Source organism: Megalopta genalis, chromosome 2 (genome assembly GCF_051020955.1).
Source record: "Megalopta genalis isolate 19385.01 chromosome 2, iyMegGena1_principal, whole genome shotgun sequence".
Taxonomy (NCBI): Eukaryota; Metazoa; Arthropoda; class Insecta; order Hymenoptera; family Halictidae; genus Megalopta; species Megalopta genalis.
The window spans coordinates 4,339,521-4,363,136 of NC_135014.1; the positions used below are offsets into that span (position 1 = coordinate 4,339,521).

General features: G+C 39.3%; 3 protein-coding genes across 8 annotated transcripts; all 3 read left to right on the forward strand.

The window, feature by feature from the left end:
• The first annotated feature begins 100 nt into the window (after nucleotides 1-100).
• RpL6 (ribosomal protein L6) lies at nucleotides 101-1,651 on the forward strand. Of its 3 annotated transcripts, none has more exons than XM_033483621.2 (4): nucleotides 101-186; nucleotides 631-831; nucleotides 911-1,184; nucleotides 1,259-1,651. In XM_033483621.2, the coding sequence occupies exons 2-4, from the start codon at nucleotides 631-633 to the stop codon at nucleotides 1,603-1,605; spliced, it is 822 nt and encodes a 273-aa protein (XP_033339512.1). In that variant the 5' UTR covers nucleotides 101-186; the 3' UTR covers nucleotides 1,606-1,651. The 3 variants fall into 3 exon arrangements, with proteins under 3 accessions (XP_033339512.1, XP_033339511.1, XP_033339510.1); XM_033483620.2 differs by having other exon boundaries at nucleotides 148-228; XM_033483619.2 differs by lacking the exon at nucleotides 101-186 and adding an exon at nucleotides 513-535.
• Nucleotides 1,652-2,125: 474 nt separating this feature from the next.
• E(z) (histone-lysine N-methyltransferase E(z)) lies at nucleotides 2,126-6,370 on the forward strand. Of its 4 annotated transcripts, none has more exons than XM_033483636.2 (12): nucleotides 2,126-2,522; nucleotides 2,985-3,283; nucleotides 3,363-3,599; nucleotides 3,679-3,895; nucleotides 4,066-4,089; nucleotides 4,283-4,383; nucleotides 4,454-4,631; nucleotides 4,747-5,121; nucleotides 5,220-5,510; nucleotides 5,595-5,777; nucleotides 5,855-6,020; nucleotides 6,102-6,370. In XM_033483636.2, exons 1-12 carry the CDS (start codon nucleotides 2,387-2,389, stop codon nucleotides 6,160-6,162), a joined length of 2,268 nt encoding a protein of 755 aa, XP_033339527.1. In that variant the 5' UTR covers nucleotides 2,126-2,386; the 3' UTR covers nucleotides 6,163-6,370. The 4 variants fall into 4 exon arrangements, with proteins under 4 accessions (XP_033339527.1, XP_033339525.1, XP_033339526.1 ...); XM_033483634.2 differs by having other exon boundaries at nucleotides 2,131-2,522; nucleotides 2,970-3,283; XM_033483635.2 differs by having other exon boundaries at nucleotides 2,131-2,522; nucleotides 2,970-3,283; nucleotides 4,069-4,089.
• Nucleotides 6,371-6,465: 95 nt separating this feature from the next.
• On the forward strand, nucleotides 6,466-22,177 carry Adcy2 (adenylate cyclase type 2 Ac76E). Its single transcript, XM_076528721.1, has 19 exons — nucleotides 6,466-7,191; nucleotides 9,940-10,106; nucleotides 11,342-11,671; nucleotides 11,765-11,959; nucleotides 12,936-13,042; nucleotides 13,165-13,276; nucleotides 13,420-13,547; nucleotides 15,300-15,458; nucleotides 15,546-15,678; nucleotides 15,997-16,073; nucleotides 18,203-18,308; nucleotides 18,649-18,713; nucleotides 18,817-18,993; nucleotides 19,391-19,670; nucleotides 20,359-20,522; nucleotides 20,602-20,842; nucleotides 21,240-21,494; nucleotides 21,584-21,701; nucleotides 21,788-22,177. The coding sequence occupies exons 1-19, from the start codon at nucleotides 7,143-7,145 to the stop codon at nucleotides 22,051-22,053; spliced, it is 3,129 nt and encodes a 1,042-aa protein (XP_076384836.1). The 5' UTR covers nucleotides 6,466-7,142; the 3' UTR covers nucleotides 22,054-22,177.
• The last annotated feature ends 1,439 nt before the right edge of the window (nucleotides 22,178-23,616 follow it).

Here is a 23,616-nt window from a genome sequence, read left to right on the forward strand (position 1 = left end):
ATTGTATGTTTAATACCGAATAATCTTAATTCATTCACAAAATAACAAGATATGAACAATTAAATTTGTTGAATTATCGAAAATTATCGAAACCAGTCGACGCATGTATCGATTTAGAATCGTAGCTGCAGAGTATGCCCTCTAGGTGGAAACACTGTGAAGACCCTTTCGGCCGCACGGTTTACGGTAAGGAGGAATGACAATATCAACAGGCCTAATAATATCGAAGTAATCTTCTGTTTCAATAAGAGGAAAACTATATATTTTCATAAATATTACATATTTCATGAACATTCTTTAAGAAGAATATAATATTTTTGTCTTAATGTTACAACACCATTAATTTTAACAAGCTAATATTATGGAAGGCTACAGTTTGACATTTCAACGTTCTCGTTAATAAATTGTCGATATTTGTTTATAATTCTAAATTTTCACGATACTTTTCTTCATTCTATATAGATTTTATAACAGTTTCTTCTTTATACTTTGTGTTTAGTTTTGTGAAAACGTGACATAACCTATATGAAACATGGTAAACATGTTTAATAGGAAATTACAGTAATGGGAGACGTATAGTCGTGTATATTTTCTCACTTACTTTATTAATAATTCATATTATCTTTGTAGATGACCAAGGTAAAGGAAGATAAGGGCACAGAAGCAGCGTCCCAGGAGAAGAAAGCTCCTTCGGGCAAAAAGAGTGGAAAGAAGGGTCGTATCAGGCCAAGGAATTACGACTTAGGAAATGGTGTCTATAGATTCAGTCGTACTCGCATGTTTCATAAGAAAGCCATCTATAAATTCTTAGACAAGAAGACTCCAAAAACTGTATGTTTTGTAACAGCACATCTCTTATTCGATGTTTTCATTTATAGACATATACTCACACAAATGATTAAAAACACAGGTTAAGCCCAAGAAGCCAGTAATTGTTGAGAAAGCAATTAGCGGTGACAAGAATGGAGAAAAGCGTATTGTATTATTGAAGAAAAGACGTGCAAACTATCCAACTGCAGATCCAGTGACTGTACATCATTCTAAAAAATGTTTCCGTGATCACCAACGTTATCTAAGGCCATCTTTGAAACCCGGAACAGTCTGCATCTTGCTTGCTGGTGCTCATAAAGGAAAACGAGTTATTTTCTTGAAGCAGCTTAAAAGTGGCTTACTCCTGGTTACTGGTGAGCATAATATATAATATTAAATTTAAATATAAATTATGATATAGTATTAAATTATACATTTTGTGTAACAGGCCCATTTCTGATTAATGGTTGCCCCTTGAGAAGAGTTAGCCAGAACTACGTGATTGCCACATCTACCTGTATCAATATTTCGGGTTTGAAGCTTCCAGGAAGCATTAATGATGATTACTTTAAGAGGAAACGTGAGAAACGTGCAAAGAAGGAAGAAGGTGATATTTTCACCAAGAAAAAGGATAAATATAAAGCAAGCGAAGAGAGGAAAAATGACCAGAAAGTAGTTGATAAATTTGTTATTTCTGCCATCAAGAGAAACAAAGATAAGAAACTGTTGTTTACTTATTTGTCTGCTATGTTTGGCTTGAGAAGCAGTCAGTATCCACACAGGCTAAAGTTCTAATCTTTTATGATTTGAATACAAATACACAATAACTACTGAAAAAATATATATATTCAGTATACTTATTACTTACTCCCTTACCTTACCGAATGTATTAATTACCTATCATTTTGTTAATCACATATAAAAATTGACTTAATATCTTATCGGCTTGCGTGATATATAAAAAATGAGGGGGGTTTGCGGTGCAATTTAATATTCCTCTGTCGTTTTATTAAAAAGTTTCTATTTAAAAAATCAAACATATGTGTTTGATATTTAGAATACGCAGTTGTTAAGTACTTCTTTCAATAGAAAATATATATACAAATATATATCAGATACCAAAATTAAAGTAGATATCAATGTATATAGTTTATACAAAATATCTCCATTTTGTATATATATATAATTATAATAATTTTGGAACGTCCTGTATGTCAGAGCTCTCCTGTGTGTCTCCAGTGCCAGCATTGGTGTTTAGTGTGTCCAATGATGTCAGGGATTCTGCTCGGAATCTGCTCCAAGTAACGGAGAGGACGCTTCATAAATGGGATTGGACGATTCCATTGGATTGCCAAGGGAAATCTATTGGCATCATCCAACCCCATTTACGGTGGGTAATTCTCTCACTTATACTTTTCTAAAAGAAAATCGTAAAACTGTCAGGATGCTGGGAGGCCTGGTCTGGAGCTCTCGACTTTGTATATACCTGTAGAATGCAGTGAATGTGTGGATGCGCGCTAGCATTTACAAATTACAATATTAGACTTTTGTGATTATAATTTAAAATTCTGTTGCAATGTCGAAAGCTAAAATCTCCGCAGAATGGAGGAAACGCGTAAAGTCCGAGTATATGCGTTTACGGCAAATGAAACGCTATAAAAGGGCAGATGAGGTAAAGATAGCTTGGAATCAAAACCGCAAGGTTATGTCTGGTAAGTATGTTTTGCCATAATTATATTTCATTTAATTTTGTTTATGAAATATGAGGATAAACTAATTCGTCTTCCTTAACATTTATTTATGGCTTTACTACATTGCACTGATAGAAAATTGGTTACAAACAGTCATAAAGTCAACATAATATTATCCTGCTTCGCAGGATATACTATGACAGTGAACATTATTCAAGTTAAAGTGGAAAATTCTTATTTTTGCTGTTAATTAAGGGGGATATTCTTCTTTGGATATTGTATTGTATTTAAGTGATTTTTGGGAATGAAAATTAGATTTTATAGACAAAGGAACTTAATGTTTCATATATATATGTCCGAATACTTTTCATGAGGATACAATGTAGTTTTTGTTTCAATAAGACATGAATAAATAAATAAGGCTATGAATCAATTGATAAGCGTTTAACGACCAAATCGTATCATTAGAACTATTAACAACAGAAGAGAAACGATGGACCGATGGAAAAGCAATGTGGCTAGCAATGCAAGACATTCCTCCTTATGTTTCCTGTATGAAGAAGGCGGAAGTTACAAGTTCTGATGGAGATGTGCAAACTTGTCCTGTTAAAATCATTAATGCTGTAACTCCTATACCAACTATGTATACGTGGGCACCTATACAACAGAACTTCATGGTAGAAGATGAAACAGTTTTGCATAACATACCATATATGGGAGATGAAATTTTAGACCAAGACGGCACATTTATCGAAGAATTAATAAAAAATTATGATGGAAAGGTATGCGATTAGATCGTACTTTATTAAGTAGTCCTTTTATGTTTTAACAATGGAAGGATAAAGTATCGTGTTACTGTAGGTTCACGGAGACAGAGAATCTGGTTTTATGGATGATTCCACATTTGTTGATTTGGTAAATGCTTTGGCACAATATGAAAAAGAAGATAAAGAGAGAGAACAAACGAAAAAAGGAAAGGATAAGGAAGATGATAAAGAAAAGAAGGACGGTGGGAATATTAAAAACGAGGTCAAGTCTGAGAAATTAGAAGACGTTAAAACAGAAGGGAATCCATTTCCGTCGATGCACATTTTCAATGTATGTAGAATAATTGAATGAAACTAACGAATGGTTGGTTTCGTGTACAAATGAGCTTCCTTTCTTGTATTGGTTTCAGGCAATATCCAGCATGTTTCCTGACAAAGGAAGACCAGAAGAGTTAAAGGAAAAATACATAGAGTTGACGGAAAGATCGGATCCAAATGTTCTACCACCAGAGTGTACACCAAATATCGATGGTGTGAACGCAAAGAGTGTACCTCGGGAACAAACGATGCATTCTTTTCATACTTTGTTTTGTAGAAGATGTTTTAAATACGACTGTTTTCTACACCGTGAGTACAATAATGACAATAGACTGTATCGATTCTTTCCAAATTTGATAGCTTAATTTATTTGCAAGAACTGTATTAAGGTGCGGTGTAAACCGTGATACATGTAGAATCCGAATATAAAATCAAACATTTATTTGTTTCAATAATTTATGATTCTTGATTTATCATAGCAGCCAGGGGAACTTCGCCGCAAGGTAAAGAAATGTCATACAAGAGACCATGTTCGATCGAATGCTTTTTTTTTTTGTGTTGTTTAGCACGAAGACACCGTCAAGGATTCATCCGCAATTGTGTGCATTCGTCGCTCATTGTTGTGTCTACAAAGTTCTTGTGTTCATGCATTCATTTTTGAATTTCACCCCACCAAGCTTGTGTCGTTACTTGCAGGTCTTCAAGTCTGTCATCCCGGCCCGAATCTGCAGAAACGAAAAGGGCCCGACCTAAAACCGTTCTCTGAACCGTGTGGGACAGAATGTTACATGCACTTGGTAAAAAGTGAAGGAATAAAGTACACAATCGAAACATTGGCCTGCAAGTAATTCTTCTTTCCTTCGCTAGGAGGGAATGAAGGAAAAACTTGCGGCTCAAGCGGCTGACATCAAAGATGAGGAAAGCGACGAGAAACGCGGAGCTCCTAGAAAAGTACGGAAACAAGCAAGTGTTGATTCAGGAAATGAAGCTAGCAGTGAAGATAGCAATGATAGCAATAAGTATAGTCAAGGAGGTGGTTGTCAAGGTGAGATTATATTCAACACATATTATGTATTGTAACAACTAATAGAAAAATAATATATTTCACAAAGAAGTGTCGAAATTGTTGATATTAATTATTGTCTTATGTTGTATATTAGATTTTAAACAAAACGTGAATAAAGAAACAAAACCGGAGGAGTCTGTGGAAGATCAGACCCAACCGGAGAATCAGGTGCCGTTTACATTGCTTGGTCTTAATAAACGTATCAAAACGGAAAATGAGCTTTCGTGGACCGGCTCCGAACAGAGTTTATTTCGAGCCCTGCATAAGGCTTTTCCTGGTAATCCATGCGCATTAGCGCAGATAATGTTGACGAAAACTTGTCAAGAGGTGTATAGATTTGCGCAGAAGGAGGCCTCCGACATTCCAGCAATCGAGAACTTGAAAGATTTTACACCTCCGCGCAAGAAGAAGAAGAAGCATCGGCTTTGGTCGATGCATTGCAGAAAAATACAATTGAAAAAAGATTCTGGTAAACACTGAAACTACGCAGATTTCGAATAAGTAATTATTCCACTTTAGCTTGGATCTTATTTAATAATAATGTGAACATATTGTCCCCCATAAAAGGTGCCAATCACGTGCATAATTTCGCACCATGCGACCATCCAGGAAGACAATGCGACAATTCTTGTCCGTGTATACAAGCTCAGAACTTTTGTGAAAAATTCTGTCAGTGTAGCAGCGAATGCCAAAACCGGTTTCCAGGATGTAGGTGCAAAGCTCAGTGTAATACCAAGCAATGCCCTTGTTATCTAGCCGTAAGGGAATGCGACCCGGATCTCTGTCAAACTTGCGGCGCGGATCAGTTTCACATTACCAAGATATCTTGTAAGAACGTCAGTGTCCAACGAGGTCTTCGTACGTAACAAATTTTTCTAATCAGAGATTAATCAGGTCTCTTCCGTAGCAACAAGTTTGAATAACCGACAAAATCATTTGTAGATAAGCATCTTTTGATGGCGCCTTCCGACGTCGCTGGTTGGGGAATATTTCTTAAAGAATCTGCGGCCAAGAATGAGTTTATTTCCGAATATTGCGGAGAGATAATCAGTCAAGATGAAGCCGACAGAAGGGGCAAAGTGTATGACAAATACATGTGTAGTTTTCTCTTCAATCTGAATAACGGTGAGAAGAATTACAATAAGCGTATAAACTTCTTATTCGTATTATAACGTATCAAGCTTTGTATCCCTTATTCGCAGATTTTGTTGTGGACGCAACAAGGAAGGGAAATAAAATACGATTCGCCAATCATTCGATAAATCCAAATTGTTACGCGAAAGTGATGATGGTGAACGGCGATCATAGAATAGGTATATTCGCCAAGCGAGCTATTCAACCTGGCGAGGAGCTGTTTTTCGATTACAGGTAAAGTTTAACCAACGTTGTCACATATTATTGCCATCTCGGAATGTGTTTTATGCTACGATTTTCTACGTTCCCTTACAGATATGGACCAACAGAACAATTGAAGTTCGTCGGCATCGAACGGGAAATGGAATTTCTGTAATTTTTTATACGCGCGACGTTGTAAAAAGATTGTTACTGTTTGAGAAAGAAAACAAGAAACTGAACAGAATTTCCACGACGGGTACCTGATGCCACGAATTCATTGGATAAGCTTTTACGTTCCACGATACTCAAGATCGAAACAATACCGGACAAAAACACTGTTTTGCTTCAACGATACCGATCAATAAACTATATTTTAAAACGTGTCTAAAGATCCATTGTTATTTCGATTCCAGAATAGAACGCGAGAAAGGGGCACCGTGGTGCTCGTGCCAATGAGAAACAAACCGAATCGTCTTGTTTAAGCAAATTCGCTGCGGGAATCGCGTCGGATAGGAACGCGACTGGTCCGTAGAATGTAGTAATGCTAACGAATGAAAGAAAAATAAGCAGAGTGACTAATACGCTAAGGAGCGTGCACGGTTTTGTATAGTTTGTACGAGGATGAAACTAGCTAGCGGGGAAGTTACACGGAATGGATTATAGGAAAGCTTTCCGATAAACTTGGCTCGTAATTCGGCCACCAGTTGCAAGTTTCTCAGCCGCAAAAACGGTTCGGATGCACGTTTCCCCGGATAGCGAAGCTTCTCGTTGACCAGACTCGCGTGTCGTAACCAGTGTTTCCGGATACGGTATCGAGAAAACAGAATCACGGACTGTACGGTGAATCGTGCGAGCATCGCCAGAAAGGATATCCAGCATCCATCGAGCGAAACCGACGGCCTTCTCTCCGAAGAAGGATCCGGACACGTGAACTTTCGTAGAAGGTGTTTAGATGAGTCGCGACAACACGCGCAGCATTTGATTCGCGTTTACGTTCGAAAATCTAATCGCGCCAATTTGCCCCGATCCGCGGGTGTAGGCGGCAGGCATCGTTCGAGATAATCCCATTGTCATAATGCGAGGAACGACGCGAAGGTTCGATTGATTCGTTCGATCGCGGGGAAAAAATATCCACGGGACCGGACCGAAGAGACGATGGAGAAGAGGACGGAGGAAAATGTTGTCGGCAGTACGGCGAAGGAAGGTAAAAATCGGGTGGTGGACGAACAAGAGAAGACGGGAAGAACGCTGATACATACCTATCGAACAATTGGAAACAATGACAATTGTTGCTAGAATATGTATGATCCGAGTTGTCGCGCGGCTGAACTTGAACCGGAATTAATGGCAATTAAGGCTGACCCGTACGCAAATACGATGATCTTTCTGGCTCGCGATGGCTGCGAACGCGGAATCGAAATTACGGGCTCTACCGGCCCGACGTCACGGACACCAACGGACGGCGGAAATAATATTTATGCGTGACTAATTGCAAGGCGGTGCGCGGTGCAGAAGCAAAGGGATATGAAAATCTGACGGCATAGATCGAAAATAATTCTTGGTGGTGGGCCAACTGCCGAAATTAAGGGAGCGCCCGGAGAATCGGTGGCCGCGGTCGCGGTCGCGGTCGTGGAAACACATTGCCCCGTTCCCGCTGAGTATGCTTCCTCGTAAACTACTGGCTGCTCGTGTCCTTTTTTGGTCGCATTTCGAGTGTCCCTACCCTCGGCACTTGTTTCTCTCGCAGCCGCATATCCGGAGTTCCTCGACTCGGCTAAACTTTCATCAGCAGCATTCTCTTTTGGCGACGGCCTTCGGTAGCAAGGTCGTCCACCTTGCTATTTGTGACTAGAAAATGTAGCAAACGATGGTCGTTCGTCCTCGGATTATTGTCGCGTTAATTAATTCGTTCGTCTTTGCGCGAAATTCCGATGCCGGGAGCGTATCAAAAGCGCGCGGACGCTGGTAGCGATTTTTTGTTTGTTAGCGACACCGTGTTGTTAGAAGCGCGCAAGTTAAGGCATACTTTCGTCGGCAGAGAATAGCCGATCCGAGAGAGTTTATTTCGTTTTACAATGCGAGGCGGCAAGGGATCATGTTTCTGAACGACTCATTTATATTTGCAACAGCTCCATGTCACTCGAGAGCTTTTCCTGTCTCGTTCGAATGAAACGCGGCGGCAGCTTCGTTGGGAATTTTTGCTGCCTCCGTTCGGTTTGCTATTTCATTTTACTCGAACCGCATCCTGCTGTTAATGAGGGAATACGATCTGCTTAGCGATGTTTCTATCACCGCCGCCGCGACACCGCTGCCGCTATTCTAACACGCATTGATCGACGCTCCTGTGCGACACTCCCTTTTTTTCCCTAAACGGGATGAGTACTTGTTATCAACGATGCTGATCTAGAAATGAAAATAAAACTCAATCGAGCAAGCTCCGTTTGTCCCCGCTATGAATTTTTTATACGGTTTTTTTACTCGGATGCGGTCAAGGATCAGCTCCAACCGAGCCTTGAGATAAGGGAAGTCGTAAATTTCTACATTCGCGTTGAACATATTTATGTTTTCGATCGCAAACTGTACGCCCATTTGTTATTGAGACAATAATGCTGTTTTATTATTTATTTATTATTTATTATTTACTATTTATTATTTACTATTTATTATTTATTATTTATTATTTATTATCTATTATTTATTATTTATTATTTACTATTTATTATTTATTATTTATTATTTATTATTTCGTTGCATTATTTATTCTTGTTCAGTTTACGAATTTCTTCCTTGAATTACACAAGTTTCTGTCGACTCTTTTACTTTGTTTTTCTATCAGCGCTAAGAAAAATTCACTTTCAGATATCGAAAACACGTGGTTGTTCTTCACTGTATATAGATACAGGGTGTCCCGCATTTTTCCCGTACACACTTCGAGAGTAAAAATAAGACTAAAACGTTATTGTATAATAGAAAGTCCGTAAATGCTTTGTTAAGAAGTTATGTGAAAAATGAAAAATGTGATACGTATGATAAGGAGCCGAGTTAATTAGAAAAATCAACGGTTAATTAGAAAAATCAACATCGTCTGCGAAGAGATTAAATAAAAACAGAAGCAACGAAAATCAACAATAAATTCAATAAGTCGTCGATGTCAAATTTGTGTCAACAAAGAGGAGCGTCACTTTGAAATGGACGCGACAAGAAGGCACTTTTGTTCCCTCCTACTGGCTACCCCCACTACCGCAGCTGTCGGTCGCTGTTGGCCGAAAACGGTGACGAAGATCGACGGCGATAAGAGGGGGAATGTAAAACAAAAAGGTGCCGTCTTGTCGCGTGAGGACTGTAGGTATATTTAACAGCGTTTCAATCATATTTTGTGGTTTTGTCACAAATTCTTAACAAAGCATTTATGGACATTTTAGTCTTATCTTCACTTGTAGAACACACTCCTGAAATGTGTACGGAAAAACGCGGAACACCCCCTATACGAATTGCGGATTTGTAAAATAAATCCTTCAAACGAGCCGTTTATCTTGAAAGTGGCATAAGTCACTTTGTTTTTAAGTCGAGATATTTAAGGGTTTGCGTTTTAACACGTTTCAAAATATGGATGCTAGCTTTCCAGAAGATTTACTTGTATTCGTTATCTCAGGATACCGATATTTTTCTCGGTATAAATAATTTCGTATAAACATTAAAAAAATCACCACTTTTCATCACGGTAAAGTGACTTAGGCCACTTTCAAAATAAACGGCTCAAATATTCGTAATATTGCTTTCTCGATTTCATTGTTTATCGAGACTAATTACGACTGTGGCCGATGAATAGACTTTGAATGTTGCGCGTTTAAGGCCGCAGTGGGATTTACTCAATTTTCTAGACCAGAGTCTCCCTTTAAAAAGAAATATGGTTGAACACGCTATTCTTTCGGTGGTCGATATTGGTTTTTAGAGAGATCGGAGGAGTCCGCTGGGAATGAAATGGATGTCGAGGAATTGGAACAGCTTCGGGACAAGTACGAAGGGAAGTTGACGGCGTCTCTTTACACCGGCACTCTGCTTGTCGCGCTAATCGGCTCGATTTTAGCCGTGGGAGTTATTTGTGCAGCAAACCATCGGGTAAATTCATCTCGTTTCAATTGTTCTTAACACTTTGCACTCCGCTGTCCCCTCCCGTGGGACATTCAAGTTTATTAGCGATTACGGGGAATTCAGTTATTTCAGCGCAACTTTGTCAGACATGCACGTTTCCCTGAAGTTTTCCCTTGAAATGGCACAAGAAATCAAATCAAAATATAGTAAAATTACTAAGATATATACAAGAAATGTCAACGAGTTTTGACGAGAACGTGAGAGACGTGCTCACGACGGTCCGAGCACTTCGAAGACGCCACTTGAAAAGAGCGATAAGGCAAGTTTGTAGAAGAAAGATCGGTATGCGAACATAGCACGCACTGTATAGTGAGATTTATAATCATAAAATCTGGAGGAAAAGATTTTCAAAGCTGAACTCGGTCTGGTTCGAAGCGTCGAGCGGTATAGATAGATCTAACGAGTGAGAAAATCGGAAAAGTGATTCTTCTCTTGGTAAATAAATTGTTTGGTAAAAGTTTTTTTTGGTAAATATCATCTTGCGAGTTAGTAATAACAATTAGAAATTTTCAACCTATGTATTTATTCATATTTTTTATTAGAACAACGGCAAAACGTTCAAACACGAATGAGTCTCATGACACAAGTAGCAGCGAAGATGAGCTCCGGATAGACGTTTATACAGATATGTTAGAAATGTTACACAGAAATGTTACTACAGATATGTAGAAGGTTTCCTTCTACAGTTAGTCCATCGTTTTGATAGCAGTGATAGTGATATCGTCCAAGCAACAAGGCGACGAGAGAAAGAGTTCGCATAGATAGCGATTATAACAACGAAACAAAATGATAAAACAAACGATAACAAAATTATAAAAAATAAAATATTGATTTCTTTGCAAATTTCTCGGTTTCAGCCAAATTCGTATAAGTCCAATATCATTGTAAAATGTTAGTTAGTTCCAAAAGCATACTAAATAATACGAGGGTTTGTAAATTCCCGTTTCTGCCGAAAAGTGGCGCCGAGTAGCTGCTAGCCAACGTTCAGAATGGTGCGGAGTGCTAAGGGTTAAATATTGTTTTCTTCATGAATGTGCGAGCAATTTAATTGTGCGCGCGTGTAACGACACGAAAACGGAACGAGCATCGAGGTTCAACAATGAGAGATGATCTAGATCGCTTTCCCTTAAAAGCTTCAATTGCAAAAGTCAATTACTCGGCGGAGGGTAGAACCTTAAGCAAAAGGTAGTTTCTGTTTGCAGGATCTATACAAAGCGGTCGTTCCTGTAACGAGCTTAACGATAATGATCTTCTTCTCGTTGAGTTTGTTGTTGCTGACACAGCTGCCTTCCACGTTAACGTCGGCCAGAACTAGATCTCTCATAGGCTTCGCAGCTTCCGTGATTCTTGGGATCGGAATTTTGAGCCTGGAAAGCTCCGTGGCCCTGTTTATCATGATACTCGCGATGGTGGCTGTCGTGCCGAGAGGATCTCACCAAATACCAACAATCATCGCAGTCATTTTCATCGTAGTTCACGTGGCCGTGAATGTCTTGTTCTACGATTATTTGAGCCTCTCGAACGTAGCCGAGGTACACCTATCTTCTCTCTGTTTATCCTATTTATCTTCCTTCTGGTTGCGTTCGTGTCGGAATAATTTGTTTATTGCACGCTTGGTCGTTTAGCCGTGCGGGAATATCGTATTCCTGACTGCCGCCGTTCTAGCGGGTTCCTATTACAGTATATTAACCGCGAAAGCTCATAGTAGAACGTTCTCCGGGACTAAAACGGTTATCGAATCACGAATCAAGCTGGAATGCGAAAGGGAACAACAGGAACAGCTATTACTGAGCGTTATTCCTGCTTACATCGCAGCTGAGGTGAGTCCTTTCAATCTTCGGGAATGCTGGGGCTTAACGGGTGAATGCAGTGGCTTGACAGATTATTTGAACGATAAAGCTTCGATCGAAAAAAACTTTGTGATCGATACACATTTTTAAACAGAAATGCGAAAATACGGTATACAGTTTTTTCTTTTTTTTTTTTGGTACGGTACACAGTTTTTAACCTTTTAGGCACGACGCGCCACTATAGTGGCTTGCTCTAGTAGCTCACTCGCTCATCGTTCGAACCAAATAATCGTCTTCATACGCGTTGTTTCACGCTTCTTTTGTCTTCGCATCGATTTACAACAGTCTACAGGGTGTCCGAAAAATATCTCGCAATCCGGAAATGGCGGGTTCCTCGGATCATTCGAAGCAACTTCTTCCTTTACAAAAATGTTCTCCGAGGCACCGTTAACGAGTTATTAACGAAAAACAGTGACCAATAAGAATCGAGTACGGCTGACGCGAGGCGGCCCAGCCAACCAGCGCGCGAAGCCCAGTTCCGCTCATTGGCTCGGTCGCCTCGCGCCAGCCGAGCTCGCCTCTCATTGGTCACCGTTTTTCGTTAATAACTCGATAACGGTGCCCCGGAGAACATTTTTGTAAAGGAAAAAGTTGCTTCAAATGGCCCGAGGAACCCGCCACTTTCGGATTGCGAGACATTTTTGGGACACCCTGTATATACAGTATCAGACTCTGTACAGTACATATCAGACTCTGCCGTCCAGAGAAATAGCCTCGCGCAGAATTCAGCCGTACCTAAAAGGTTAAGAGAAGCATTTCTAAAGATTTCGCGGCCTCCTGGATAAGCGAGACTCCTTCAGGAGATGCTGTGGCATTGGATAGAAAAGAAAATCAGTGGTTTCTTCTAAGCTTTGTTGGTTTGAACGAATTGCTATTTGAAAAGATATAATTGACAGAATGAATTCGCACACGATGCAGCTGTAATGTACGATTGATCCTGAGGCAGGTAAAGAGAAGTATCATGTTGAAAATGGCGGACGCGTGTCAAGAGGCCAGCAAGCACCAGCAAACCAGGTTTCACGAAATGTACGTGCAAAGGCACAACAACGTTAGGTAAGCCGACGAGTCCTAGATCGCTGAAGGTCTACAGAATAAAAGCGATACGTTTCAAGCTGTTAACTCTACACACAATAATAACGACGGAACGATCTTGTTTCAATTGGCGCGCGAATTAGTATTCTGTACGCGGACATTGTGAATTTCACGCCCCTTTCGGAACAATTGTCTGCATCGGAACTGGTGCGAACCCTGAACGAACTGTTTGGACGATTCGATCAAATAGCACAGGTAAAGACAAGTGGCTTGCTTCTGCCTCGTCTAATTGTGTAACACGACCGTCTCTATTAATTGATTGCCTTGCACGCGTCGTGTTTCATCGCGACGACCGGAACTTCCACAGGGACCCGTAAACATTCAGCATGCATTTTTAGGATAATCAATGCATGAGAATCAAGATCCTGGGTGACTGTTACTACTGCGTTTCAGGACTGCCGGTCTCGCGGCCGAATCATGCGTACAACTGCGTGAACATGGGGCTCGAAATGATAGACGCGATCAGGTGAGGGACTTCGATGGATAATCACTGTCCGACACGATTTTTCTGGGTTACTATAAGCCACTATGAAATTCTTGTAGAACTTCATTCCCTGAACAAGAATCCGAAAACCGAATTGCTCCATCACCCTCAGTTTTTTTAAAATAAACGAACTTTTGTAAAAACCCAAAATTTTCGAAAAAAATCAGGTGTTGCATGAAAAGTACAAACGCTAGAAAGTTCTAATCAGTCTCAAAAGATAGAGGAGAGTTTCCCGAATATAGTGGCATGCAATTTATTAATTGTTTTTGGTCCTAAATAGCAATAAATTCATGTCAAAGTTTAAAAAAGTGTCGACGTGCGCAGTTTCTCCGCAATATTTTTGTATTTTTACGAAAAGTTCTTTGTTCAGCATGAAAACTCTACCCAGGATCGGATTCTGTAAACATTTCTGAAGAAGAAACGGCCCGATGGAAGTGTCGGAACGATATACATTTCGAGTAGATCGAGAAAGTGTTCGACGGCAACATGTACACGACGTTTTGCCGCCATGAGCTTCGCCGCGCGCTTCTCTCTGTCCGACAGGGCCGAAGCTACGCGTAATCAACACCGATGGAGGGATCCAATGGGACACCCACTTTTCGTAAATAATATTGGAATTTTTTTTAGTACTTCAATGTTCTGCTTTTTTTTTACATATTTCTGTGGATAATAATCACCAAATTGTGATATATTTCACAAAAAAAATCACACCACAGTATTTGTAATTGGTAACGGAAGTATTCTAACACTAGTATAATTTTGACTTCTACGCCATATAATTAAATAAATATTTAAATATATATTTAACGATATGTTTCAAGAAGTTTAACGTTTCGAAAATGATTATTTATTCATGATCGAATTATTGTTATAATTTAAATGATAACTGTATACATGATATACTTGTAATTCGAACAAATTCAGAATAAAATGAATATTTTTTGTTCATTATTTTTCTTTTATTATTTGTCCATTTTTAATTTATGGTTCACAGTTTCGTGATTATTATCCATAAAAATATGTAAAAGAAGACAGCACATTGAAGTACTAAAAAAAATGGCACGCCCCACACGCTAAGTGGGTGCGCCATTGGATCCCTCCATCGGTGTTGATTACCCATAGCCTCGGCCTTGTTGGACAGAGAGAAACGAGCAGCGAAGCACATGGCGGCAAAACATCGTGTACATGTTGCCGACGAACATTTTCTCGACCTACTCAAAATGTACATCGTTCCGACACTTCCATCGGGCCGTTTCTTCTTCAGAAATGTCTACAGAATCCGATCCTGGGTAGAGTTTTCGTGCCGAACAAAGAACTTTTCGTAAAAATACAAACATATTGCGCAGGAACTGCTCACGTCGACACTTTTTTAAACTTTGACATCAATTCATTGCTGTTTAGGACCAAAAACAATTAATAAATTGCATGCCACTATATTCGGGAAACTCTCCTGTATCTTTTAACACCGATTAGAACGTTCTAACGTTTGTACTTTCCATGCAATACCTCATTTTTGTCGAAAATTTTGTGTTATTACAAAAGTTCGTTTATTTAAAATACTGGGGGTGATGGAGCAATTCGGTTTTCGGATTCTTGTTTAGAGAGTGAAGCTCTACAAGAATATCATAGTGGCTTATAGGAACCCAGAAAAAAAAGTTTGATTTTGTCGGACAGTGTAATCGTGAAATTACGATTCTTTGTTTCGGCGGTTTCTCGAACGTGTTTGCACGTTAGGTTTGTGCGGGAGGCGACCGGGTTCCAAGTGGACATGAGAATCGGCATACACACCGGAAACGTCTTGTGCGGTGTTCTCGGTTTGCGGAAATGGCAGTTCGATGTCTGGAGCGACGACGTTTCTCTGGCGAATCGCATGGAGAGCGGCGGTTTACCCGGGTATAATTAGAATTCTATAGTTCCAGAAAACGTGCCGTAAGCTTTTTTAGCTTCTCTAACCGTTTCCCGCATTCCTTTCTTACGTAGACGAGTACATATCACCAAGGCTACCCTTCTGCAACTCGGCAACCGCTTCGAGGTCGAGCCTGGCGACGGAGGATCTCGAGAAAGTTATCTGGCTAGCCACAACATCGAAACTTTCTTGATAGTCCCGCCGAAGGTGAGGCGATCAGTTCCACTCGAATATCGTGTCAGGGATTCTGTGAATTTTCGATTTCAATATTCGTCTAAACTTCGGAATCTGAACCGTAACTTTCGAATCCCTCGTGCCGGTCGTTCGATCGTTTCTGAACGATAGAGAATTTATTGCCGATGTATAATTCGTTCTTGATCAGTATTTTCATTCAATTTGAGATACGACGCTACGAAACTGAATTAATTTTGGAATATTACAAACGGCTTTTATATGGTCTCTGCAACAATTAAAACGTCGGCGCGGCTCGTAAAAGTAGCACAATGATCTTTTTGTGTTTGTTAGAAAAGTGGAGAGAATGGCAAAGGAGATAACGGCACAGGAAAGGAAGGGAGCAGCCTTACTACAAGGATGCCATCGCGGTAAGTCCAATGTTAGATAATTAAAAAAAATCAATATCGCGCAGTGTGTTTCCGATATGGTGATACCGCGAAGATCATTCCTATAGTATCAGCTTGTACGACTAGTAATTTCTCCCGAAAATGCCAAATTTCGGGTTACCGTGAATTTCTCCGCGCTAGTCCTACGTCTATGTAATTCATTGGCTACGTCGATGCTAAGGCTCGACAGAGTCGGTCAAGCGTGTGTTGCGGCACGCGACGCGAAGTCCCGGAAGACGATACAAAATGGTCTGTTCGGGCGTGAGTCAGGTAAGAAAAACCGCGGAGCCTACTACGTTCGTCGAATCGTGGCATGTGGCCTCCGAAGTGCCTTCGAATCGTGGCGTATTACTTCCGAATTGCTTTCGAATCGCCTTCGAATCGTGGCAAAAAAATTAGAAATAAGGAAGTCAAGCGATTGTTTTTATTCTAATTAATGTACACCAGAGCATGCTGACCGCTGCCTTTTTATTATATAATTTATTATATAATTATATTATTATTACTATTATTATTATATATTATATTATTATTATTATTGTTATTATTATTGTTATTATTATTATATTATATATATATAATTTATTATATATTTTTCTATAAAAACGAGTCGGGAGGCCCTGACTTGGTATTCTCAGATCTGCCGATTTCAATTCCAACCTCCGAACATTTCTGGAAGAAATTACTGTACTTTTTTCATATGATTGTACGTGGAACCAAAATATGGTAATTGAGAGGCTAACAAAATATTTTGAGGTTATGGAAACGTACACAGGAGACTGTCCTGCATCTACATTGGCGAAACGAATGTTAATTTATTATCGCAAATATCGAGCATATATGATTATTGGCTCGTTTGCTTTTTGCCATTAAAAAATAGCGCCTTTTATATGATGATACAGCGCCAATTGGAATAGCGGTAAAACGCTCGAAAACTGTTCGTTATAATCGACTGTAGATAATTTGGCGATCAGTTCGAGCGTTTCGTCACTATATCGGTTGGCGCTGTACGGACCCCTGAAACGAGCTACGAGATTTCGCCAGAAGCAAAGCTAGTTCACGCAAATCTCACTACTTTGAAAATTTCAGATGCTGAGATGATTCATGCTCATTTTATTTTCAACAATAAATGAAGGGTTTCTTTTGCAAGATGTAGACAGAGTAGACGAGTAAATTTATTTCGACCGTTTATCCCTTCATGATGATAGTGTCTTGTAGTACATAAAAAGGATGCGGAGGTAATCATTATTATGGCAATTTATGGTACGAAGTCGACGCGGTTAATCGATAACATGAATTTTGAGCTATTCGTTACCGAGTTATTCAGGCTTTTCCATGGAGCGTAGGAAAGAGGCGAAGACATTTCTGTGCCCTCGGAATATTCTTCAATTGTTAATTCTGATTGTCCAACATACTCGGAACATGGACAAATGAATGTACGTGCAAATTTAATTTCCATCGATCACACGTTTTAACTGGAATCTCCTATTGTATACTAAATATATATATATATTTAGTGTAGTATATATATATGTGTACAAGGATGAAATTTGTAGTTAATAATATTGCCAACTTCAACAATTTATTATTTGACATTGGCTTAATATTTTACCGTTCTGTTTTTTTTTATTGGAAAGTTACAAATTATATATATATGAAAACAATATCATATTACAATTTCTTTATAAAAATATTGTATATGGTTCTCGAAATTATATCTTCTATCCAACCAAATTAATTCTTGCTACAACATGCTTGTGTTAGCTGTTGTAATGGGTGGGAGTGTCTCGTGCCGAGCTTGCTAATGGCTTGCATCACTTAAGGCAACCTGTATAGCGAACCCTGGCCTTAAAATCGTCACAATATTGGTTGAACCAGCAACGGTTGATGCAGCGTATATTGTACACCTACTCTAACTAAAAGCGTCTTTCGCGCAATTATGCAGATATCGTTCGAGTGCGAGATAACAATAAATAGAGTATTCGTCGAACATTCGCCAAATCGACGGATGAAATTAAGTATAGTTGTTACGCTGGTCGACTTAGCATTGCGCGAAACGAACAATAAAATAGTAAATATTGAACGATCTCTCTCTCCCTATTTTCGAACAGGTCAAGACCGAGCAGCAAAATGACGAAATACGTGGAATGCTGGGGCGCAGACAAACCGTTCGCTAATATCGCAGAGGCTACTCTTGCGAAAAATGTTGGCCTAACGGTGAGTAAAAATCACCCTTCTCGAATTTTCGAACGAAGATTATATATAATATAATATATATTATATATATATAATAATATAATATAATATCATTATTTATATATATATATATATATATATATATATATATATATATATATATTATTATTATTATTATTATATAATATATATAATATTCTGACGCTAGTGTGAAAAATAATGATTTATTCGACGATTTTTATCGCTTCTAGCATCCATTGTTCCAATCTATAAACGCGCAAAAGAATAGATTACTTACGACACAAATATGAGAATTCTCTTGAAAAAAGAACAAACCATGATTCTTTTTTTTTTGTTTCAGAGTATCGCACTGATTGAATCGAATCTCTTGGAGAACAATAATTCCAGTTGTTTCGTTGACGTAAAGTGAGTTGCCCCTCTTTCTGTAGTTTTGATAAAAAACAAAAAAAAATGTAATGGTGCCGTGTTATCTTATCGACACCTACGTTTACCCGTGCAAACGCGACAGACGGTGGTGCAGCGGAAACGGCACCGATGGTATGTCACCCTTTACCTATCGGTTCAACGACCGAACCGATGAAACTCGGTTCCGTGAACAGATCGACGAGCAGTATGCCTGGTATCTGCCCGCCTCCATCGTCATTTACGCGATGATATTCGTCATTCAGATCCTCCATTTGCCTAAGTAAGTGTACCACGCAATCTCCGACGCTACGACAATTTTGTAGCAACGCCTGCATTCGCCTGACGAGCTTAATCAGTAGTCTCTCTATTCGCACTTTGTCTGTCGTTTTCCAACAGTTCTTTCAAAATCGAAGACCAATCGTTAAGAATTTTTTCTTTTTAAATTGTTCGAAAACTACAATAATCTCATGCATAAAAATTCCTCATCGAAAGATATCGCAAAAAGGTCCCTTGGAATTTGTAACTGAATAGATAAGAATTAGAAACTGATAAGAAACCCGACGTTTCATGCTACACAGCCTAATAAATAGAAATTGGCTGCAGCAAGAGCAAAGTCGTATTGCAAAGTGAGGATGAACGAATAAAAACTGCCCAGTATAAAATCGTTTCTGTTCCAGAAGCGTTACGGTTTACAGCTGCTTTCTGACAGGTTTGTTGTTACTGTTGATCCTCGCCGTGACGTTATGGTTGTCTGCTAGAACGAAAATCGAGAGCGAGCACGCCAGAAATCGGTTAGCCACGAGCAGACTTATTAGAATAATGGCATACTTGGTCACGATAGTTCTGTCGACTGTCTCCTCGATGCTTAGCCTGATCGACACCGATCAGATGGATAAATACGAGCAGCCGGAAATCGTCCCGATGATGGATATTAACTTCCACTTTTGTCGACCAGAGGTATAAAACAGAATATACAGGGTGTCCCAAAAATGTCTCGCAATCTGAAAGTAGTGGATTCCTGAGGTGATTTGAAGCAACTTTTTCCTTAGCGAAAATGCAATCCGCGGCTTCGTTTACGAGTTATTAACGAAAAACAGTGACCAATGAGAGGCGAGCTCGACTGGCGCGAGGCGACCGAGCCAATGAGCGGAACTGGGCTTCGCGCGCTGGTTGGCTGGGCCGCCTCGCATTAGCTCGATTCTTATTGGTCACTGTTTCTCGTTAATAACTCGTTAACGCTGCCTCGGAGAACATTTTTGTAAAGGAAGAAGTTGCTTCGAATGATCCGAGGAACCCGCCATTTCCGGTGGACACCTTCTAAAACGGAATAACTTCATTAAACTTCTTTGCTAGACAACTTTTTTGCATAAATAGTAATTGGATGGAATGACAAACAAAATAAAAAGAAACGATACTCTTTCAATTCTTTTTTTATCCGAGCCTACAGCGAGAATTTAAAAAGCATACCCTATACATTCGACTCTTATAACTAAACAAGTTCAAACACCTATCGAGCTTTACGGGTCTACGAAGTTTTGTAAGAATCCGAAGATGTGCGTCCAAAACTGTGATCACTTTGCATGGAGTAGCCCATAACAATGATTCTTACAACGGACAGTGTTGTAACAAGGGGATGTTGCTTTAGTTTTATATCTATTCCGCGGTGATGACCTTGGTCGTTGGTTGGACCCACCTGCGCGTCGGTTTTTTGCTGAAATTTTGCGTAATGTGCACATCCGCGGCGGTAATATTGATTACACTGTCACAAGTGCCAGCCTTATGTTCCTACCACTCCTTGGAGAACGATCAGTAAGTGATACCAGGATAAATTTTGTTGGTCCTTCGAAGGTCTCGAGTACCATCGGAAAGCTCATATTCCATGTTTCAGATATTATTTGACTTATAATTTGCTTCGAATCGGATATTTCCTTATACTCGCCTGCCTAGTGCTTCACATTTTGGATAGACAAATCGAATACACGTCCAGGATCGACTTTCTCTGGCAGAGTAAACTGAAAATCGAACAGGAACAGGTGGAAACGATGAGAGGCATTAACAAGATCCTCCTCGAGAACATATTACCGGCTCACGTGGCGGAACACTTCTTAACGAACACGAGAGCTACCGAGGTAAGACGGATCATTGAATTGTGGATTTCTTTTTAAAATTCTTAGTTAAAAATCAGAGTTCTTAACTTCTTTCACTATTTTATCTAACTTCATCTTCTGAAGTGTTTCTGCTGCAACTCGAGTTTCGTGAAAATGTTTCCTATAAAAGTTGCTTTTACCTGTACCGTTCGCTTCGTAGTAATTTTGAAAAATAACTTAAACTGTTTACGATACTGGAAACATGTCGATGATAATCAAATGAATTTTCTCGATGGATACGTTTACTTTGAAAGATATTACTTTCAACATATCGCGATACAAATGAATCACCTGTGTCGATTGCACTCTAAAAAAATGAAATGTTTTAAAACAAACAATAGGAAATGTTCATTCTTATGTCGTGTCATGGTCGCAATAGGAACTTTATCACGAAAGATACAGCAGCATCGCGGTGATGTTCGCATCAATCCCGAATTACAAGGAGTTCTACGATGAAACTGACATTAACAAGCAAGGATTAGAGTGTCTGCGTCTTTTGAACGAGATTATCTGTGACTTCGACAAGCTGCTGCTGAAACCAAAATTCTCCGGCATCGAGAAAATTAAAACCATCGGCAGCACTTACATGCTTGCTTCGGGCCTCAGTCCGGGAAAAGAGGACACCGATGAAAAGGTGAACACACGCGTGTCTCTTTTTATTCTTGTTCAACCAAAGTGAATATTCTGATCGTTTTTTCCCCCTACGTATTATACGATTTTTAGGATCCCCTCAAGCAACAGGATCACAATATAATCATCCTCGTTGAATTTGCTCTCGCTCTGATGACGATTCTAGATCAAATCAATAAAGAATCTTTCCAGAGGTTTAAATTGAGAATAGGTGAGTTCTACTGTGCACCATTTCTACATAATTATACCCAACGTGCCCATAATTTTGTACAACAGAGGAGTATTTCTTTTTCAAAGGTTTGAATCACGGGCCCGTGATAGCGGGCGTGATTGGGGCCCAGAAACCTCAATACGACATTTGGGGAAACACCGTAAACGTAGCCTCCAGAATGGACAGCTGCGGAGAAATGGGCAAGCTCCAGGTCACCGAAGACACTGCCAAGATTCTGATGACAGCAGGATACGAATTGACCTGTCGGGGACCAACTTACGTCAAAGGCAAAGGAACCTTAGTCACGTATTTCTTGAAGACATCGTTCGACAACAAGGAAGACAGTTATTAAGCTGGCGACAAGCGTGCGATACACGCGTAAAAACGAGGAAGATAAAACACACTTATACCATATCGTAATCATAAAATCGAAAACATTATCACGAATATATATAAAATATAAATTATCGAATCGACGAACCTGTTGATTATTATCGATCTTCCTACGTCCTGCTACGACATCTGTAAATGTTCACACATTTCTTAACCCTGAGCACTCCGCACCATTCTGAACGTTGGCTAGCAGCTACTCGGCGCCACTTTTCGGCAGAAACGGGCATTTACAGACCCTCGTATTATTTAGTATGCTTTTGGAACTAACTAACATATTATAATGATATTGGACCAATATGAATTTGGCTGAAACCAAGAAATTTGCAAAAATATCAATATTTTATTTTTTATAATTTTGTTATTGTTTGTTTTATAATTTTGTTTTGTTATTGTAATCGCTATCTATGCGAACTCTTTCTCTCGTCGCCTTGTTGCTTGGACGATATCACTATCGCTGCTATCAAAACGATGGACTAACTGTAGAAGGAAATCTTCTACATATCTGTAGTAACATTTCTGTGTAATATTTCTAACATATTTGTATAAACGTCTATCCGGAGCTCATCTTCGCTGCTACTTGTGTCATGAGACTCACTCGTGTTTGAACGTTTTGCCATTGTTCTAATAAAAAATACGAATAAATACATAGGTTGAAAATTTCTAATTATTATTACTAACTCGCAAGATGATATTTATCAAAAAAAACTTTTACCAAACAATTTATTTACCAAGAGAAGAATCACTTTTCCGATTTTCTCACTCGTTAGATCTATCTATACCGCTCGACGCTTCGAACCAGACCGAGTTCAGCTTTGAAAATCTTTTCCTCCAGATTTTATGATTATAAATCTCACTATACAGTGCGTGCTATGTTCGCATACCGATTTTTCTTCTACAAATTTGCCTTATCGCTCTTTTCAAGTGACGCCTTCGAAGTGCTCGGACCGTCGTGAGCACGTCTCTCACGTTCTCGTCAAAACCCGTTGACATTTCTTGTATATATCTTAGTAATTTTACTATATTTTGATTTGATTTCTTGTGCCATTTCAAGGGAAAACTTCAGGGAAACGTGCATGTCTGAAAAAGTTGCGCTGAAATAACTGAATTCCCCGTAATCACTAATAAACTTGAATGTCACACGAGAGGGGACAGCGGAGTGCAAAGTGTTAAAAACATTCTCAAAAAGAATTACGCACATTTTTCAAAAAGATCGTCCAACATATTTCACCTATTTTCGTTTCACAGTTAAATTTTAAATACTACAACATAGGCAATTATTTCACCTGCGAAGCGTGCAAGGGATTAAAATGATAAAACATTGTTTTTCCTTATAGTTTAATTTCTTCCCTGTGACGCAAGTCACTCCCTGGATAAATCGTGTAAACTGTTCTGGTCGCAGGTACTAACACATATTAGGTGTACCGGAAAGTTCTGTCCGATAGTGTCACTCTTCAAGTTTCAATCCATATGTTGATTTGAGACATATATGACTATCTCTCTTTATCATTGCATTTACGCACAT

Coding starts and splice junctions, on each gene's coding strand:
- Adcy2 (XM_076528721.1), top strand. CDS start 7,143: ATGGAGAAGAGGACGGAGGAAAATGTTGTCGGCAGTACGGCGAAGGAA. Junction 15,459..15,545: donor GAGAGCGGCGGTTTACCCGG/GTATAATTAGAA, acceptor TTTCTTACGTAG/ACGAGTACATATCACCAAGG. Junction 18,994..19,390: donor CAGATCCTCCATTTGCCTAA/GTAAGTGTACCA, acceptor TTTCTGTTCCAG/AAGCGTTACGGTTTACAGCT.
- RpL6 (XM_033483619.2), top strand. Junction 832..910: donor ACAAGAAGACTCCAAAAACT/GTATGTTTTGTA, acceptor TTAAAAACACAG/GTTAAGCCCAAGAAGCCAGT. Junction 1,185..1,258: donor TGGCTTACTCCTGGTTACTG/GTGAGCATAATA, acceptor TTTGTGTAACAG/GCCCATTTCTGATTAATGGT.